The 21,090-nt window shown below is 51.0% G+C and overlaps 1 protein-coding gene across 3 annotated transcripts in view; it reads right to left on the bottom strand.

The window, feature by feature from the left end:
• Pigg (phosphatidylinositol glycan anchor biosynthesis class G (EMM blood group)) overlaps nt 1-21,090 on the bottom strand; it is a 45,359-nt gene that overhangs the window by 960 nt on the left and 23,309 nt on the right. The window contains exons 7-13 of one of the 3 annotated variants that reach the window (XM_026381552.1): nt 18,698-18,915; nt 18,076-18,357; nt 16,429-16,853; nt 14,574-14,765; nt 11,322-11,631; nt 8,364-8,527; nt 5,011-5,401 (exon numbers count right to left, since the gene is read on the bottom strand). In XM_026381552.1, the coding sequence (XP_026237337.1) occupies nt 5,152-5,401; nt 8,364-8,527; nt 11,322-11,631; nt 14,574-14,765; nt 16,429-16,853; nt 18,076-18,357; nt 18,698-18,915 (1,841 nt within the window). In that variant the 3' untranslated portion in view covers nt 5,011-5,151. Of the gene's footprint in view, nt 1-5,010; nt 5,402-8,363; nt 8,528-11,321; nt 11,632-14,573; nt 14,766-16,428; nt 16,854-18,075; nt 18,358-18,697; nt 18,916-21,090 lie in introns of those variants that run through there. The other 2 variants (XR_013344414.1, XM_026381553.2) reach the window with 2 other exon arrangements.

Here is a 21,090-nt window from a genome sequence, read left to right on the forward strand (position 1 = left end):
CAAACAGAGAGGTACTAATCAAAAATGGAGAAATAAAGGCCAAGGCAGCAGTGCGAAACCTGCTGGCCTGGCACAGAGGAAGGCCGGCCCCACATGTCCTGGGTTCCCATGACGGCTCCCAAGAACACCCTTGAGCAGCAGCAGGGATATCTCACTGGATCTGTATGTTCAGGAGGGGAGGTCATAAACGCTGTGTAAGGACCACTGGCCAGTGCCCAGCACCAGCACTCTCTGGGTGTCAAGGGGGACTGACCCATTAAACACACAGACAATTTTCATAGAAAGAGTGGACTCTGGATGTTGGAATCTTGATGGTCAAGTGTGCTGACAATCACCACTACTGAGATTTCATCATGAACTAAAGTCTGGAAAAACGTGGAGATGCAAACCCTAAGGACTTGACTGATGAGTTGGGTGGGGAGCTGAGAAGTGCTTAGGCATTGACTGAAGACCATCCCAGCATGTGCAGCATATGGACATGCCATTCCTTAAACAGAAAGGTACCTGCACTAAAGCACCTGGGCAGACACCAACTCAGGGTAAAGGAACAAACAATTGGCTGCAATGCACAGGGCATGAAAGATCCTGAACACTGTAACAGGCTCCACTCTGCAAATAAATATCCCTCTTTAAGAATAATGTGTATTTGAAAGTAGTTCAAATAAAAAAAAATTGAAGAGACTCTACTCCTGTCCATCACAGGTCTGTGTGAGGATGACACTGACTCCCACTGCTGTCCATCACAGGTCTGTGTGAGGAGGACACTGACTCCACTGCTGTCCATCACAGGTCTGTGTGAGGAGGACACTGACTCCATTGCTGTCCATCCACAGGTCTGTGTGAGGAGGACACTGACTCCACTGCTGTCCATCACAGGTCTGTGTGAGGAGGACACTGACTCCACTGCTGTCCATCACAAGTCTGTGTGAGGAGGACACTGACTCCACTGCTGTCCATCACAGGTCTGTGTGAGGAGGACACTGACTCCACTGCTGTCCATCACAGGTCTGTGTGAGGACGATACTGACTCCCACTGCTGTCCATCACAGGTCTGTGTGAGGACGATACTGACTCCCACTGCTGTCCATCCACAGGTCTGTGTGAGGAGGACACTGACTCCACTGCTGTCCATCCACAGGTCTGTGTGAGGACGATACTGACTCCCACTGCTGTCCATCCACAGGTCTGTGTGAGGAGGACACTGACTCCACTGCTGTCCATCACAGGTCTGTGTGAGGAGGACACTGACTCCACTGCTGTCCATCACAGGTCTGTGTGAGGAGGACAGACTCCACTGCTGTCCATCACAGGTCTGTGTGAGGAGGACAGACTCCACTGCTGTCCATCACAGGTCTGTGTGAGGATGATACTGACTCCCACTGCTGTCCATCCACAGTTCTGTGTGAGGACACTGACTCCTAGTGCTGTCCATCCACAGGTCTGTGTGAGGAGGACACTGACTCCACTGCTGTCCATCACAGGTCTGTGTGAGGATGACACTGACTCCACTGCTGTCCATCACAGGTCTGTGTGAGGAGGACACTGACTCCCACTGCTGTCCATCACAAGTCTGTGTGAGGAGGACACTGACTCCACTGCTGTCCATCACAGGTCTGTGTGAGGAGGACACTGACTCCACTGCTGTCCATCACAGGTCTGTGTGAGGACACTGACTCACACTGCTGTCCATCCACAGGTCTGTGTGAGGAGGACACTGACTCCACTGCTGTCCATCACAGGTCTGTGTGAGGAGGACACTGACTCCACTGCTGTCCATCACAGGTCTGTGTGAGGAGGACACTGACTCCACTGCTGTCCATCACAAGTCTGTGTGAGGAGGACACTGACTCCACTGCTGTCCATCACAGGTCTGTGTGAGGACGATACTGACTCCCACTGCTGTCCATCACAGGTCTGTGTGAGGACGATACTGACTCCCACTGCTGTCCATCACAGGTCTGTGTGAGGACGATACTGACTCCCACTGCTGTCCATCCACAGGTCTGTGTGAGGAGGACACTGACTCCACTGCTGTCCATCCACAGGTCTGTGTGAGGACACTGACTCCACTGCTGTCCATCACAGGTCTGTGTGAGGACGATACTGACTCCCACTGCTGTCCATCACAGGTCTGTGTGAGGACGATACTGACTCCCACTGCTGTCCATCCACAGTTCTGTGTGAGGACACTGACTCCCAGTGCTGTCCATCCACAGGTCTGTGTGAGGAGGACACTGACTCCACTGCTGTCCATCCACAGGTCTGTGTGAGGACGATACTGACTCCCACTGCTGTCCATCACAGGTCTGTGTGAGGACGATACTGACTCCCACTGCTGTCCATCACAGGTCTGTGTGAGGATGACACTGACTCCCACTGCTGTCCATCCACAGTTCTGTGTGAGGACACTGACTCCCAGTGCTGTCCATCCACAGGTCTGTGTGAGGAGGACACTGACTCCACTGCTGTCCATCACAGGTCTGTGTGAGGAGGACAGACTCCACTGCTGTCCATCACAGGTCTGTGTGAGGAGGACACTGACTCCACTGCTGTCCATCACAGGTCTGTGTGAGGAGGACACTGACTCCACTGCTGCCCATCACAGGTCTGTGTGAGGAGGACACTGACTCCCACTGCTGTCCATCACAGGTCTGTGTGAGGAGGACACTGACTCCACTGCTGTCCATCACAGGTCTGTGTGAGGAGGACACTGACTCCACTGCTGTCCATCACAGGTCTGTGTGAGGAGGACACTGACTCCACTGCTGTCCATCACAGGTCTGTGTGAGGAGGACACTGACTCCACTGCTGTCCATCACAGGTCTGTGTGAGGACGATACTGACTCCCACTGCTGTCCATCACAGGTCTGTGTGAGGACGATACTGACTCCCACTGCTGTCCATCCACAGGTCTGTGTGAGGAGGACACTGACTCCACTGCTGTCCATCCACAGGTCTGTGTGAGGACACTGACTCCACTGCTGTCCATCACAGGTCTGTGTGAGGACGATACTGACTCCCACTGCTGTCCATCACAGGTCTGTGTGAGGACGATACTGACTCCCACTGCTGTCCATCCACAGTTCTGTGTGAGGACACTGACTCCCAGTGCTGTCCATCCACAGGTCTGTGTGAGGAGGACACTGACTCCACTACTGTCCATCACAGGTCTGTGTGAGGAGGACACTGACTCCACTGCTGTCCATCACAGGTCTGTGTGAGGAGGACACTGACTCCACTGCTGTCCATCCACAGTTCTGTGTGAGGACACTGACTCCCAGTGCTGTCCATCCACAGGTCTGTGTGAGGAGGACACTGACTCCACTGCTGTCCATCCATAGGTCTGTGTGAGGACGATACTGACTCCCACTGCTGTCCATCACAGGTCTGTGTGAGGATGACACTGACTCCCACTGCTGTCCATCCACAGGTCTGTGTGAGGAGGACACTGACTCCACTACTGTCCATCACAGGTCTGTGTGAGGAGGACACTGACTCCACTGCTGTCCATCACAGGTCTGTGTGAGGAGGACACTGACTCCCAGTGCTGTCCATCCACAGGTCTGTGTGAGGACACTGACTCCCAGTGCTGTCCATCCACAGGTCTGTGTGAGGACGATACTGACTCCCACTGCTGTCCATCACAGGTCTGTGTGAGGATGACACTGACTCCCACTGCTGTCCATCACAGGTCTGTGTGAGGATGACACTGACTCCCACTGCTGTCCATCCACAGTTCTGTGTGTGGACACTGACTCCCAGTGCTGTCCATCCACAGGTCTGTGTGAGGAGGACACTGACTCCACTGCTGTCCATCACAGGTCTGTGTGAGGAGGACACTGACTCACACTGCTGTCCATCCACAGGTCTGTGTGAGGAGGATACTGACTCCATGCTGTCCATCACAGGTCTGTGTGAGGAGGACACTGACTCCACTGCTGTCCATCCACAGGTCTGTGTGAGGAGGACATTGAGGCTCTCATTTTCTCTATCCTTAGGTCTGTGCAGCTCTCTTGCTTCTTGCTCTGTAAACTCCTCACAAGAGGAAGACAGTATCTTCAACTGAATCAGATATAAGACAGATTTTTAAAAGTTTAAAATGTCCTTCTTACTGTTATTGTTTGGATGTGAGGTATCTCCCATTGTCCCACGTGAGAGGAAACAACAGGTTGTTGAAGTGATTGGATTTGGAGAGTTAACCCAAAGAGTGAATTACTTCTCTGGTGGGATTGATTGTTGACTGAAGACAGCTATGGTGTGGCTGAAGGAGGTGGGCATGCCTATGGCTTTGGGGTGGACATTTGTATCTGGTGAGTGGTGTATCTGGTATATCTTGTACCTCTGCTTACTGATTATGTGAGCTGCCTCCTGCTGGATTCTGTTGTCTATGGATTGAGACCTCTTAAACTTTCTTCATCTACTATTGTTCTGGTTGGGTGCTTAGTTACAGCAGCAAAAAAGCTGACTGAAACACTTGCTAATTTTTTAAAAAAATTTTTTGGAAAATATAATTATTTTTCTTGAAAATGTTATATTCAGTTTCTTTTAGAATGCTTCAGATATTTAACAAGCAGCTCTACTTTTCTCTAATTACGCAAAGATGTAACTTATAATGAAACTCCCTTGTCGGTATATGTACAAAAACCCCAGAAAAGAATCCTTATATTAACAAAAATAGATTATTTTTAAAGGAGCAATTTCTATGAAGAGTGTTCATTTAAAGTGCTATCAGCAGTGATGGACTTCTCTCACATAAGCCAATGCCCCTGGGTGTCCATGGCTTTGGAGTGTTCAGGGGCCTGGGTGCCATAATGTGGCTCCTGGAGCAGGTAACCCCCTGCCTAGGGGCCCTAGGCACTCTGAGGACACTCCAGGATCTTTGTTCATCAGTTTAAACACACATCATAACATGCATAACATCAGAGGAACTTAAAAAGTGCACAAGTTTCTGGAGTGATTGGCAATAGGGAAACCACAATACACACTGTAGTATTTTAAAGTCACCTTTTATTAAAGTACTTACTCCTTAATCTAAATTCAAGTACAGCTGAAGCTGGTTTACCAACTTCATAAGTTCACATCTTTTTTTTAGATGGAACTTGCATCTAATAGATTCTTCAGTACTCAAACCCACAAGGCAGACAGCAGACTTTAAGAGCCGCCCATTTCCAGTGTCCACCTCTGTATTGGCCCTGCACGGTTGTTCTGATCTGCAGCTGTGAAGAGCGCACAGAGGGCCGCTGTGATGAGCAGATGCATACCCTCATAGAGGAGCTTTGGAGAAAACACACTCCATATGAATAAGTGGTAGCGCAGGGACGTCACCAGGATGAGATACGTGGCAACTGGCACGGAACAGATTAGCGCGTAGCAAAAGCAAGCACGGCTCAGTGCAGGACCACTGTCAACAAGAGAAGAGGGTTAGCTCCTGCCCCCAACTCGGGACCAGACATGAAGAAGACTCTTCTCCTGTACTGGAGAGCACTGTGCACCTCCCTGTGCTCACCCATTTCCAGAACCTGTGCTGATTTCCTGCAGGTGCACCAGAGAAGATGTACCCACTGGGCGCAGGGTGCATCACTAACAATAAGCTCTGAGAGGGAAGAAGGCACGTGAGGGTTGTGTCTTCAGTTCTTGGAGAGGTCAAGCTTGACTGCTTGCAAACCTTCCTTGCCACTCAGGACCTGCCACCAAGGAAACTGGACCTGTTGTTTGGGTGGGCCGCAACTCTGACCCCCTTCAGAGCCACTAACACAACGCAGTGGTCTGTAGCCTTCGCATTATGGTCAGTTTATGTCCCCTCATTGCTCCCCCCAACTGTGGCACTGGGGTGCCCTGCTGGTCCCAACAGGAGCTGCCTCGTCACATCCTAGGCAACAGCACCAACACCTCTAAAAGGTGCACACTCTGCACAAGCTTCCTAGTATGTGGGCTCTGGCTGGCCCCCAGGAGAGTGTACAGGGCCCACCACAGCTTCCTTCCCACCCAAGGGCTCATGTAAGGTGAGCTGGCACACAGCCCTACCCTGCCTCGTCCTCCAGCTGACAGTCCAAAACACCATCCCTTCAGAAGCCACACCTCAGTCCCTGAATGATAACACATTTCTTACTACTCTCTAATCGCCTGGCACGGGACACCTGTGCTGCAGGGAGCAAGTGGACGCAGCTTTGACCTATTGTTAGTATTGCTCTGTGTGCCCTTTAGATCTGCTCACAGCTTTCTTACTTCACTGGGACAAAAGGGAGGCGGATTCAGCTTGATGTTTTAAGCTTCAGAAACCAGTTCTAAAGTGCAAGATAATTCCTTAATCAGAGAAGCCATCAAATCGATTAAAACTCTTTTTGGAAGATGCTGTCTCTTCTCCAAAACACAGATGTGCCTGCTGTGCATGTCGGTCATCAGCTCCAAGGCGCCAAGACTGCTGCTCTTTACAGAAGGCCTGCCAGGCAGACGGAGGATAAGCCGCATCCTTTGCACCTGTGCAGTTGGGTTCCACCCAAAGTGTGCTCAGCCATGTGCCAGTCCCTGCAGCCAGAGGTGGACAGACCCCACAACTCGTGGCCCTCTTGGTGTTTACTGCCAAGGAAGGGGCTTCTGTTATCTCTAAGTCCAGTGCCCACTTGCAGCCTGTCTCCAACCCACCCACACAGCATCCTAGACAGCTGCAGAGAGGCAACTTCCAGATTTGTGAGCAGGAGCTCTGCCCCAGAGCTCAGTTTTGGCCCTGATCGTGGGTTGGGTGAGCCTCACTGTGGGGTCTGTCCACACACTGCCCTAAGTGCAGCACTGTTTTAGGTGTCCCTTATCTACAGAAAGCTAGGGTCTGGCTGGAGATGAAGTTCTCACCCTCAAAGGGCTGTGGGTCAGCTGGCTGGAAGGCACTTGGCTCTCACCTGCACCCTAATGTGCACCTAGAGCTTGGGGTGGGAAGCTCTCTCCAGGGCTGAGGCCATCTCATGGCTCTCTAGTGGATGACACTAATGCCCACCTTTGCCCTGATGGAAACAGGCTGAGTATGAACACAACTCCAGGCCTGCAGGATACCTCCACGGAGATGCTGAGAGGAGGCTAGATGCTTGGGCTGGAGCCTAGGGGCAGTCTGAGCCATGCATAACCTGGGGATCTCAGAGTGGTTCTGGGGTTGAGGAAGGACGAGAACCTGGGGTGGAACGAATGCAAACCCACAAAGGTGGCCACACAGCAAAGCCAGAGGACAGAGCAGACCCACAGACACTGCTGGCAGAGCTAGGGATGTGGAGTTTGTAGGGTCACTGGGTGGTCAGTGGAGCCTGAGAATCTCCTGAGGGTCAGCCCATAGTCAACAGTACAGCAGCCGCAGCCAGAGCTGCTCTTCCAATCATGGCTGATGCGGAAGCCCCACCAGAAAGACTGGCAGGGCACATGAGTGTTGGGGCCACTGGTCAAAGTGAGGCTTTGGCTGACCTGGTGTGTCCACCAGAGTGTGTGGGAGGCAAGTGTAGTGCTGCTGGCTATATGGCTTAGTGAGTGGACAAGCACCTGGGACCAGGATTGCAGATGGAGCAAGCTGTGCGTCTGCAGACCAGGGACAGGGGCACTTCCCAGTGATGCCACACTCCCTCTCCTGCCCCAAGCAACCTCTGTTCTACGGATGGGGAAACCAGGCACAGACGAGTCTAACAGCTTTATGGGCGGCCCTCTGGCTACCCTGGGGGACTCAGAAACAAGTTGCCCACGCTCTGCTGTGGCTGACTCCATCAGGCGGGCTACCCAGCAGTGAGGCTGCCTGGTGAACAAGCTGGCGAAGGCCAGATCCATGGAGCCTCCTGTCAGGGAGGAACTGAGCACAAATCCACAGGTAAGGAGGAAACAGCAAATCCTAAGGAGGTAGGGCTGCAGCTGAGAGAACAGGCAGGGAAGGGTGAGGGCATGCTGTGCAGGTGGGAGGCACATGTGTGCAAATCCCCCAGGAGGGCCTTGCTGGTGTGCGATTGTCTCTGAACTCTCCCTGCTTGGCTTCAGCCTCTTGTATGGGCGGCAGCCCCTTCTGGGGCCTTTCCTTGTGGTAGGGCTTTTGGAAGCCAAGAGCCACCGTCTTTTGTCTTCTTGCCCCCAAGGGGAAGAACTAGCTTCCCTCCCAATACCAACAAGCAAGAGAAATTTCCACTGTGTGGTTTGAACTAGGAGACCTGAACTTGGCCCACAGAGCCTCAGACCCACCCAGGACTCTGAGCTACAAACTTTGCTTATTTAAGGAAAAGAAAATCTGTGAAAAGATGGTCTAACCCTTGGGGTTTTGATGCCCTTATCCAGAATAAGTTTCACTTTTAAGAACAGGCAACCTGCCATTAGATTTATGCTAGAAGACAGAGAAAGCACCTCACCTGCTTGCTTCTGAGCTCAGGAAGTGTGCCAAGTGGCTGGCCCACAGCACAGGCCCCACATATGTTCCAAACACTGTCAGGAATGTGGCTGGAATTTCCATATAGGTATCTAAGCCCACGAAGCCTGCTGAGATGTCAATGGTGGCAATGTTGTTGGAGTTTCCCTGGAACACAGGAGAACAGGGTTGACACTGGTTTAGCAATACAGACACCAACCACCACTATGTTAACGTGAAACACACACACGTACGGCTCAGATGAACACACCAATGTGGACACACAGTCAGAAGAGCCAGAGGCTCTGGTGAGCGCCAACTGCCTGCCATTTCTTCAGGTCACTAGGCTGGCTGTGGGTGACCTGTCCATCTGCCTGCCACATGATATAGGCCCAGGAGGAAGGAGTGGAGTACTAGGTCTTGTGCCACTGGCACAGGCCAGTCTGCTGGCTATTGAAGCATACCCACACCTCTGGCAGACCCAGAGGCTGACCATGTATCAAGGTCATGTGTGGATGTCCTACAAGGGCCTTCCAAGGTGATGCATGTGGCCCTGTGAGGCACAGCTGCCCAGCTTGTCTGAGGGGACACTGGGCTGGAGGTCAAGTGCTGTCTATACAGTGGGTCCTGATGGATACTGCTGAATCATGTGGCAGAGTGGGCCAACTGCTCTGGGAGGAAACATTCTGCTACTGAGGGTGGCTTTTCTGACTGCTGCCCACATTCTGGCTGGTTGTAGCCCAGCCCTGGTGGGTCATAAGATATGGGACATGGGGGACAATGCCACATAGCTCATCCTGCTATGGGATTTTGGATCAAAAAGTGGATCTGCCAAGATTCTGCTACTTTACTGTCAGTCTGCTGGCAGTGATGACCCTCCATCTCTGTGTCATGAGGACCCTCTTCAGACGCTGAGGAAGCATATGGTCTGTGGCACACTTGCGTCCACAAGGCGCACCCAAGGCCCCTCTTGGAACTGCCTACCTGAGCCCTGACTGGGTGTCCCAAACCCACTCCCTCATCCTTTGGCAGGTGTGGTTCCAGGAACACCTGTGGCAGAGGTATGCACTGCTCACTCCCTGCTCACCTGTGTGAGGCCATACCTGTTGCAGACGCCACAGTACATCTTCCCCTGAAACTCATTCTGCTCACAGTGAGCTGTTCCCTAACTCCTGGTGGGGGCAGTGGGGAGGGGCTTCCATGGGAAAGAAGCACGAGGGAGGATGAGGGGCAGGAGGCCTGGTTGGACAGGAGCAGGTCTGGCTCTGGAAGACTGATGGCAGCCCCCAAACAGCATCAGTCTGCAGAGAGGGCTGACCTCGTGGTTCAGCAGCTAGGCTGCACGTGCTAAAGCTCTACTTGTATGAACTCATAACCCTCAACCATGCTGATGCGGTGCACAGGGAGGAAACTGAGACAGAGACCAGGACCCGGCACAAGTGGACACCCATGTTCCCATCCTCATGCTGTGGAGGAAACGCAGGGCTCAGAGAAGGATGCAAGAGAAGCAAAGCTTCTGACTCTTCTCCCAGGAAACCTGACAGTGAAGGGAAAGAAGCTCAACCTGAAGGTCAGGGAGGGAAGTGAGGGGCAGAGAACAGAAGGACAAGAAGACAGCAGGAGGGTAGCTAGGGACTCCTCTGGCTGTCAGTGTGAGGCCTGGAGCCCAGCACAGGGGGGTACCTGGTGCAGAAACACTAGTGGTATGGCCTGCAGAGCTCAGAGGGCACTGCTTGCTGCCCCATGCTGCCTCCTGCCACACTGTGGAAGCTGGGCCAAACCTGGAGCAAAGTGTGCTCCAGAAGCTGTCTCTTCAACCAGCATCATAAATGTTCAGTACCAGGGCCAGGCACAACTAAGCTCCTGGCCGCACTACAACCCGGATCAGGGCACTATACATTGTCCCCAGCTTATAGATAAGGAAACTAAGGTGAAGCAGGTGCTTGCCAGAAGTTACCGGGTGGGAAGTGCTGGATATTAGCATCTGTGCCTGCGGCTATCTGCGTTCTATTAAGGACCCCTATGCTGGCATCCAGGGGCCCCTGCCTTCCACAGGAGCAGAGTCTACAGTGGGGAAGCTTAGCTGGCATATGGAGTGAGTGACCAGGGGCTGAGAGAGTTGGGAGGCCAGGGAACTCTACAGCATGATGGTCTCCATCTGGTCATGCTACACAAGGACTTAAAAGATTTCTCTAATTTCACCTACCACCCTTGGGCTTTGAGGTCAAACAGAGACAAACCATTCAGCTGTGGGTTGCTCCCCAGGTAATGCTGGGAGCACAGGAAACCAAGAGCAGAGGAGGCTGGGGAAGAGGCTGACCTGTTGGGACACACAGCCAGACAAGCCTCTGGGAGCCTCTGGGTCTGTTTGACATAGGGAGGCTGATGGAGGAGACAGAGAGATGTCCCGTAGCTGATCAGTCAGGGAACTGAGTTGGGAGGGGATCAGAGGAGAGGTGGCACCTGCTCTGGGGATCCCAGGAGGCTGGTGGAACTGGATCCCTCCTAGGCTAGCCCCCTGTCCAGGAGCTGTCCTACCCCTGCATACCCAAAGTGGGCTTGGCCTGCTGCTGATGGGTCTTTGAACACTGGAGAGATGCCCTGACCATCCTTCAGGCCCCAGGGTGGACAGCTCCAATACCAAGGGTAAAGGGATGAGGAAGCACAGTGACTAACTGTTGAAGCCAGTGAAGGGCAGACCCGCCTCCTAGACTGTCGGTACTAGGTGACCCCCTGACCCTGCAAAGCAGCAATCTTGTCTTACACCCATTCATCCACACCTTGGAGCTGTACTCTACTCTTAAAGTATCACATGAAATTGAAGCATAATTCATCATGCATACTGACAATTCTTCCACTGAACAAATATCACTCTACAACTTGTAAAATTTTCTCAAAGAAAACTAAAAGATTAAATGACGTTGAAAGTTAATAGTCTTCTACCCAGATAACAACAACCTACCTGAAAATAGAAGAATGCTTGACCGAACCAATAATGCATTACAGTAATCTCAGCTGCATCATGTCTCAGAGGCTTCCAGATGAATTTAGTCATTACAGTCTGAATCAAGAGACTAAAGGCTAATACCGGAAGATTATGTGGTCTCAAGAGCAATGCTGCCAGAAGAACTAATCCACTATATATCTCCCACAAACCTACAGTCTTGATTTTGAAGTCTGCAGCAATGACTTGGGATTTAAGCAAGTCTTTGGTGCCCGTGAACAGAATGCCAAGGACAAAGACATAAACAAAACGAGCTTCAATAATACCCCTAAAAAAAGAGCAAAACAAGTTAATTCATTCATACCAGCTAGAAAAATTCAAATACATATTTTCTCATGAAAAACACATATAACTGGGGAGTGCCTGAATGTGCCCAGCCAGCTAAGGGGGCTGTGACACCCTTGTGGAAGGGATGTCACCTCCACCATCTTCCTGCAAGGGGCAGCCTGATGTGTGCCTTCCTTATGGAGTTGGTGAAGTCTTGCTCATGTGGTCCAAGGATCACCTGGTTGCAAGACCACAGCCACACCCCTGCAGCATACCAGAAAAGCCACCTACCTGCTTTGCATCGTTAACTGAAATCCTCTGTGCTAGCCCAGCTGTCAGGAATGTCTACAAGGTCACAAATGCTAAGTGTGCGACTGAGCGTGTCACTGTAAGGCAAATCTAAACGAGGATCTGCACAATTATATGTACACATGTGGAAAATGTACCATGGTCCAAGCCACTCAGTCCTGTCTCTGCTGCTTACTAGCTCTGTTTTTGACTTCGACACTCAGCTCTGCCATTTGTGGAAAGAACAGAGCAGCATCAAAAACTTACATGCCTGTCCTAGCAATTAGCAACAGAGAGCATATAAAGTGTTTGGCAGATAGTAAACACTTGATACATACTAAGTGCTATGATGAACAAAGTACTTGAGAGCTTCATTTAAATCTATAAAGGATATAATTTATGACACCATACGTGAGAACTTCATCTTATGAAACATATATTACTTTTTTTTGAGGAACTGGGGATGGAATCCAGGGATGCTTTACCACTGAACTCTACCCTAGCCCTTTTTAATTTTGAGTTGGGGGTCTCATTAAGTTGCCCAGGTTGGTCTTAGACTCGTGACTCTTGTGCCTCAGCCTCCTGAATTTCTGGGAGTAAAGGCACGTGCCACCATGCCACATATATTCCTAAAACATATATATTTTATATAAACTAAAAAAGCTGATCATTTAAAATAATGCTAACTAAGTAAATTTTAAGTGAATACCAACATAATATCAGTTTTGAAAAATGAGTTCCTATGTTAGGTTTTCTTAGAAATGTTTATGCCTTAAAAATATTCATTTTTTAATTTGAATGCTTTAATCCAAACGGTGTGGGCACTGTGTACCATGTGCCTGTTACATGGCCCTGGTTGGACAGCTGAGTTTAGGTGTCCTGCCATGCCCAGGCCAAGACGAAAGTGAGAACAGTCCAGGTGGGTTCTGAGGTCAGAACCACTGAAGAAGTTTCAAAGAGAAAGAGGGACTAGAAGAGGGCCTGCTTGAGGACAAGATGACAGAGCTGCTGGTGGTGAACAGGAGGGAGGTGTCACTGGACATCTCCCATGGACCTGCCTCGCTCTGGTAATCAGTGCTTCTGGCACCCCCAGGACTACCCTGCTTGACCTCACACTCCAGCCAAGCCTGGCTTCTGAGTGGAGAAGAGAGTGAAGTACCAAAAGCAAGGGATCTTAGAATACTGGATGAATCTAGAACCATAGCAGATCCAGAACCAGGTGGATCCGGAACCAGGAAGTATTCAGAAGCAGGACAGATGGGCAGAGGGATGGATGCATTTTATAGGAAGCACACTGAAATAAAAGGCACACTGGCAGGCTGGGGTTGTGGCTCAGTAGTAGAGCGCGTGCCTGGCATGTGTGAGGTACTGGGTTCAATCCTCAGCACCACGCAAAAATAAATAATAAAATAAAGGTATTGAGTCTGTTTACAACTAAAAAATAAAGAAAAGAAAGTAAGAAAAGGCACACTGGCTATGTTCTGGACACCAGCAAAGGACATGCTGCAGATAGCAGGCAAGACAAGGCAAGGTGGTTGAAGTCTGGAAGTGAGAGATGCTGACATCAGGCACATAAACCTGGGAAGAAACGAGGAACTCATTCACATACTGCACTGTGTGACAGTGTTCAGCCTGGAAGTCTGCCAGGTCTCAGACTGGGAAGCCAACAGCTTTTGAGGTGTCTCCAACCTCCCCAGCCTCTGGGGCAGGAAGCCCTACCATGCTGCTGCCCCCTGCCAGCAGGCACTGCCTCAATACCATTTCTGTCAGCACGTGCTTCTGGAATGCCCCCGAACCCCACAACCACCTGCATAGCCCCGCCACGACCCCTGCTCAGAGCTGGACCTTTGCTTAATTAGAGAAGCCATACTTGTGAATTCTAGACACACATGAGTTTTAATAATACGTAGAAAGGAAGATTACAATCTACCTATGACCTCAGGTTCTAAATATAATTACCAATATTTTATTTCAGTCTTTTATAAATATGAAAAGTGAAACACACTTGTTGGGGTCATATGACAGTTTTACAGACTGCTGGTACACAGTGTCCTGCGTGAGAGCTTCCATAGAACTGTGAGGGTCACCACTCTCATCAGACAGCTGCCTTGTCCTGACTCTCGCAGCTGTAAGGGATGCCTCAGGGAGCCTGCCTGCCTCTCCGTCCCTCCTGCCCTCTGCTTAAGAAGAAAGACAGCCTGTCAAAGGGGTAGCTATGGTTGCCACCCCTCAGGAGTAGGCACAGCCTGTACCACCATACCCCCAAGCAGGAGTGGCCACCAGCAGGTGGAAACAGTGGTGACTGAGTGCTCCTGATAGGCGTAGCACGAGCTCCTGGCCCTCTGGGAGCACACTGTAAATTACGAGGCTCTCTGCTTCCTTTCCCGCCTGCTGAGGAGCAGCACTCACTGTCACCCTCTCATCTCTACAGTCATATCTCAATGACCTTATTTCCAAGTTTTCTTTCTCTCCTAAAAGAATTAACAGAGTAGTTCATTAAGGTTTGGTAAGCTCTAGCAGCTGTTGATGGAATCACCATTCACAAAAACCAAGCCCTAGTGGTGTAAGATTGGCATGGCATTTTTTAGGACATAAATTACCATAAAATACAAAGATACTTCTAAAATCAAGTTCTCACGTGTCCAGTGCACTTACTTTGAAAAGCCTTTGTTGCCTGGTTGCCATGGAAACAGCACATTCCCAATGGCTGCCCTGTAGCAGAAAACACCCAGCAGCCCCAGTGCCAAAGCTGCTCTGGACACCAGGGAGCACCCTCTCTGAACCAACAAGAAGATCACCAGCAGGGAGAGAGCGGCCAGACCAGAGAGCTCCACCTTATGGTCAGAGCTGAAATGAAACAGAAAATGCAGAATCATTACCAAACTAGTGATCTCTGAGTCTCATAGTAATGATAGCTATGTAAAAACAGCTAATTTTCCTGATGAGGAAAAAAAAAAAAGGCTGGTTGTTCAAATTCAAACAAAGGTTCTTCAAACGTTACAAATAAGACTGCCAAGATGAAGTCTCCCTTGCCCTCACAGATGGACTCAGAGGTGCACACGGTCCCAGTCCCCTGGACCCTCCTCTCCTGGCCTGTGCCGCTCACTCACACAGATGAACTCACAGGCTGCCACCCCACAGTCTCCTGGGTGAGGAGGAGTGGTCAGAGCACATGGTACACAGAGTACATGGTACACAGCTCATACTCACACAGCTCAGACTGGCAGCAGTGGTAAAATGGATGAGTAACTTTCTTCCAAGGCACACACAGAAAGGGGAAAAGACTTCAGAAATCTGAGGAGTGATGTAGCAGTGTCAAGTCAGGAGGATGGTCAGCACTGTGGACCTTCCTGGGGTCGCCTGGTTTGAACTGCACCACCATCTCGGGTGCTCTTCTGCACTGCGGCACACCACCACACAGAAGGCAGGGGCCATTCCAACAGGATGCTGCTGCCTCTTTACCACCAACAGGAATGCTCGGACAGTGCAAGGACAGCTCAGGAGGCAAGCGGCAGCATGTCCATGCCTGAGATGACAGGCCAACAACATGCCAGGACTGTTCCAATGCGTCAATTTCCCAAGAAAATACGAAGTGGGGGTGTCACTGTGCTCTTCTGGGGCAGGAATTTCACAGAGTCGGGCTCAGTGGCCTGGCCTCTCTCTAGCCCTGCTCCTTAATCTCCAGCTTGGGCGTTCACTTCCAGGGCTGCTCTGGGACACAGGCAGACACCAGCGGTCTGCTGGAACACGCAACTTGCTGACTCAGCACTAGGGAATCCCAAAGGAGAGGCCATGTGGGGCCAGGGTTCTTCGGCTCACCTGTGCTCAAGCTGGGCTTCATCATCACAGGTGCAAGATAACCTGAGATGTGAGCCTGAAACTCCCTGGGCCCCAGAGGAGCAGCACTGCTGCTGTATTATGCAGTTATGAGGTCCATGAATTGAGCAGATGGTCACCGTCTGCTCCTCCTGCTGTTCTTGTCCATTTTAGCACCCCAGTAAAAGAGCCATCTTGACTTCTGCCTCAGTTTCCTTCGTGTGTACCATCCTTACTTTAAATGCTATAGTTCACTTTCTCTGTGCTCTCCAGCCACAGTAAGAGGCTCATAGTGCTGACCATCGTCACATGCTCTGTCCTCCCGGATGGAGAAAGAGGAATGACAAGAGGAAGAAGGAGCTACAAAGGGCAGGGCTGCAGCAGAGGCCCCAGCCCCCTGCCCAGCTGACCTCATCCTTCCTGTCCCAGGCAGCACTATGAGCTCAACCTAGAGTCATATCTTAGGAGCAGTCACTCTAGAATTTAGGGTCTTAATCATGATCAGTTATCTGTGATTCAGCACCGAAAACCTATCAGGCCACCTTTCAACACTCGTTCCTGAGTTACATTTGCTCATTTCTTTAGATTCCTTACATTATCCTATTCGTAAGATAAAACAGGCCTAAATGTAAAAGACCTAGTGTGTGACCATCACCTACAGAGGGTCTAGCCCATAGCTGAGGCTCATGCTTACCTGGTGAGCCAGAGGCCGAGGTCAGGCCTGTGGGCTCCCTGCACTCCCGTCTGGTTCAGGGACCGTAGCAATCGGCAACAGGCCAGCACCAGCCAGGGGCTTGCCAGGATAGCCCACCGTGTGTGGCCCCCAAGTGCTTCTGAGGAGGGGGAGGCATGGCCTGCTCTGTGGAGTATGGGGGCTCTGTAGACTGCACTATCCTGCAGCATGTGGACACTGTGCTGAGGCTTGCTGTCATCTCCTGGAAAGCAGCTACGGCAGGTTTCTTGGCTCAGAGCCAGACACAGGGTATTGACCAGGAAGTACCAGGTCTGATGTTCCTCTTCCACAAAGCTGCTGGCACCCAGGCTCAGGACATGGCCTGCTGTGCCCAGCATCAGGAGAAGGTCCATCTCTGACCACCTGGAGCTGGGGAGAGCTGCATTCTGTGAGGAGAAAATGCATTTTCCGTAGTAATCTGAAAATGACATGTATTTTTCTGCATGTGCTAAAATCCTCACTCACAGTGAAGAACCCCCTGTGACAGACACCTGCTGGTCCTCAGCCCAGTGCCTGCTGCCCATTCTGGAAGACCCCTCCCCTGCTTCTGGGACACTGACACCATATGGCCGGCCAGTTGTCCTCACCCTGGACTCTAAGTCATAAGCTCGGTGGCAGAGACTGAAAGCACCTGGGCTCTCTGGGCAGTGATAGAGCTTGAAGCACTGGCCAGTGGCTCCTGACCCAGCCCTCCTGCTCCTGCTTCCATGCCAGTTCCTGTTGTTCAAAAACAAAGGACCCTGATAAATTCCTTAAACCAGACATCTAATTTCTCCGTGAATTTCCAGAACTCCATGATCCCCACTACAATGGTTTCTGTTAAGATGACAAGGGTGGCACACAGTACTATCCATGAAGCAGGCTGGCCAAAGACAGCTCAAGATGAGGGCGCAACTGTTCGCATTCTTTTGAAACCATTGCTTGTGAGGTACCCAGGGAGAGTCACCCAGCCAGGCCCTGGAGATGCAGCTGTGGATGAAGACCATCATGCCCTAGGGACACATGAGTGCCTGGGCCCAGACACAGCAGAGGGCCTCCGAGACCCCTGCAAGGAGGGATGGCAGCTGCATGGGATGGGGCTGGAGTCTCTGCACAGGGCACTCTGGACCCAACTGCAACTATCCATTCTTCCTGTCACCACCTCTAAGCTCACAAACAAAGGTGCCAAACCAGAGACTAAGAATTGCAAAGGAAAATGTCAGCCTTGAAAAGAAAACTGCACTTGGTGAGGCTGACCAGATGAGCAGGGCCATCCTGTGTGTCTACCTGAGACTGTCCCTCAGCCACAGGGCAAGGGCCTACTAGGACTCAGACTCACACTCCCCATCCTTGTGTAGCAGCTCTGCTTCTACTTCCTCCCCAGTTCAGGAAACCTTTTTTCTCAACTGAGAATAAAGGGCTGGGACCTGACTACAACCATAACCTGGCAGTCAAGATGCCAGAGGTCTGGGTGGCTGCTGAGGTCCTTCCCAACTAACCCCTTTGGTATGTGGCTATCCCAGGGAACTGCCCTACCAGAATTATACTGGTACATGCCAGGTGTTCAACCAATGTCTGATGACTGGAAGTCTGGCCGACATAACAAGAGCGTACATGGATACAGCCTACCTTCCTCAGGAGAGTGCTCTCGATGACAGTCCTGGTGAGAGTGGAGACAATTGCACAGAGCAGTGCGGAAACCAGAACCATCAGCCCTCCTGCCACCAGCCACGGGAGGCTACAGAGGTAGCAGGAATTTGTGGCTGAGGTGCATACTATGACATGAATGGCAGAAAGAACTAGGAATACCAAATAAAAGAGCAGAGAAAACACAGGAGACCGCAGAGGAACTTCCAGGTCAGCCCCTCTGCGCAGCGCCTGTGGGGTGCTGAGGAGGAGCAGGGTGAGAACCTGGAACAGAAAAACACCAGTGGTTTCTGTGACCGGGTGGCAACCCTCTGAGCTCATCAGCTGCTCATACAGCAAGGTCAGAAGAGCCCACTGAAGGATTACTTTTAACTGTCTACCCAAACCACATGCCTTATTATTTCTCTTCCCATGGCAACACTGAGGGTAGACACCTGTTGCATGCACTGCTTTGTGTCCAAGTCAAGGCACAAAACAAAAGGGTTGAAAAATTCAGTTTTCTTGTTTAGCAACAACCTTATTATATATATTTTGAACTGTCATATTTTGGCTGAGTTACCAAACAAATTTAGCCCCTGAGCCATGGCTCCATGAACATCCATACCTCCAAAACCACGACAGTCCCCACTGCCATCGAGTAGATATCGTACTGGGCCACTTGTGTGCTCAGAGACAGACTCAAGGTCTTCAGTGCACCCAGGTACTGCCTGAGCACCTTGGTTCCAAGGCTGAGCAGGATGTCTGAACGGTTTTCCTCCAAGTGTAGTTTGACCCAGTTCCCATGCAACTTTTCTGCCATTTTAAACTGCTCAAATCCGGGATCTAGCAAGAGAACCAAAAGATCACACACACATGTCAGAACAGACACAATTCCAGAGTATTCGGTTTTTCTTGGCACATTTTTAGGACAGATACCTCTCTGTCCCTTTAGGGGAGGGGCTGAGAAAGCCGAGGAAATGTGTGTGTCCATTATCAGCACTGTCAGGCCTAGGTCATCAGCACACACAGTGACAGAAATGTCTGCTGCTGCTCCGCCTGGATTCCTTCTTCACCTCCCTCACTTGCCTTTTCCCTTCCTCCCTGTTGTCTCTTTCCACTCTTCTCGTGCAGTATTAAAACTACCCTGAAGTGCATTACTGACAGGCCCTGTTTTGCAGAATGCTTGTCTTGGCAGTGTGTGTGGGGACCTAGCCCACCATGCCTACCTCCCCAGCAAAGGCTGGCCCTCTGTCCTTGCACTAGCACCACTGAGGCCTGTCCCTGCTCAGGATGGCCAGTGGTGCAGCCTACAAGGAATGCCAGCTCCCCAAAGAACCCAGCCTCATGTCTGCTGGAGACCAAGGCTGACATGGCCCTTTTCTAGAGCTGGCTGAGCAAAGTCTTTGCTGGATCACACTTACTAGTGACCAAGAACTTCCTCTCTGAGTCTTCATGCTCCAGAAGGGCCACTGGAAGGCAGTCTTAGTGTACCTATCATCAGGCTCCCCAATCAGACACTGAGCTTGAGGGATTCTGTGAGCACACCTTGGGCCTTGCCCAGCAAGTGACCATTAGCTGCTGAAGTCTAGAGCCTGTGGCACAAGCCCCAGACGTGTACCCTGAGGCCTGCAAGCCAACCTGGGAGAGCTGGAGGATGTGACTTGGAAGAGGCAATGGCCAGCACCACGCCAAGCAACTTATTCTTTGTTTTCCATAGCAATGAGCTGGGAGTGTCATGTGAGCATCATGCCTGTTTCCAGAGGCAGCATCTAAGACAGAGGGCACATCACCTGCTACTCACAGAGCGGTGGGAGTAGAAATCTGAACTAAGGGTGAAACTCCAAAGCTGGCAACAAGATGCTGCACCTCCCACCCTGAAGTGGGCCACTTGTGTCCACAGTTCCTCTAAGAGAGAGAAACACAGGCACCTGTGTCTATACCCCACAACGTCCCCATCTAGGAATCACAGAGACATGGGGCCACCTGTTCATTTATCCAAACAAACACTTCCTGAGCCCTGACTATAGGCCAAGGGTAGTATGTTTGGTAAGACACATGGTGAGTGAATAGGTACAATTCCTGCTTCCTTGGCAGGATTCTGTAGGGGACACACACACACACACACACACACACACACACACACACACTTATATAATGAGAAGAATGCTGCAAAGGAAAAGCAGATGGTATAATGCAAGACCTCTGGTAATGGGGAGGAACTGATTTAAGATTGTAAGTGGGGGGGGGGGGGAAGGATAGTCTGACTTGTAAGCTGAAAGTTAAGGATCCCAGGCATGTGCAAAGATCCTGAGGCAAGGAACAGCCAGTCCCACAAGAGTGGAAAGACTGCCCAAGGACAGGATGGGTAAAGTGGGTCTCTATAGGCTTTGCTGAGAGCTATACCATTTCTGTGTCAGCACATGCATGGACAGTGTGGACACAGGCTTCTTGGGGGTGTAGGACCCCAGGGATGTTTCCTCATTCCAGGGGCCGTCCTGAGTTTGTCTGACAGGGACATCTCTTCCCCTACTCACTCTGGCTCTCCATTTCTCCTACCCTGATATTTCTGAAATAGGCAAACAATGCTTCCGTTGTCTCTTGCTTTCATTGGTGTTTTTTCTAGTGCAGGAGAAAGGGTACATATTAACACAATAAATATGAAAAACTATCATGCTAATAAAAACTATTTTGGGAAAAAATAAAAACAAACAACCAAAAGTAATAGTTGGGTCTGGTCTGGACTGAAATGTGTGCTGCCCAGGCCTCACCCGCAAGAAGCTCCTCCCTAGACACCTCATGGCTATGCGCTGGCTCAGCAGGTCCTCCCGCCCTGTTGCCTGTGGCTCCTGGCCAGTCCCCAGTTGCAAGGCCTGTCTTCTACATGTGACACTCACAGTGTCACCTGCTGCTGGCAGCACCCCACAACCTCCAAGAGGAAGACCTGCTAACATCAGGTCAAGTGCTGCCTCAAACTGGAGGCACCTTCTCTAGACTCCAGATGGGGCCTGGGGTCAGGCG

Source organism: Urocitellus parryii, chromosome 10, assembly GCF_045843805.1.
Source record: "Urocitellus parryii isolate mUroPar1 chromosome 10, mUroPar1.hap1, whole genome shotgun sequence".
Classification (NCBI taxonomy): Eukaryota; Metazoa; Chordata; class Mammalia; order Rodentia; family Sciuridae; genus Urocitellus; species Urocitellus parryii.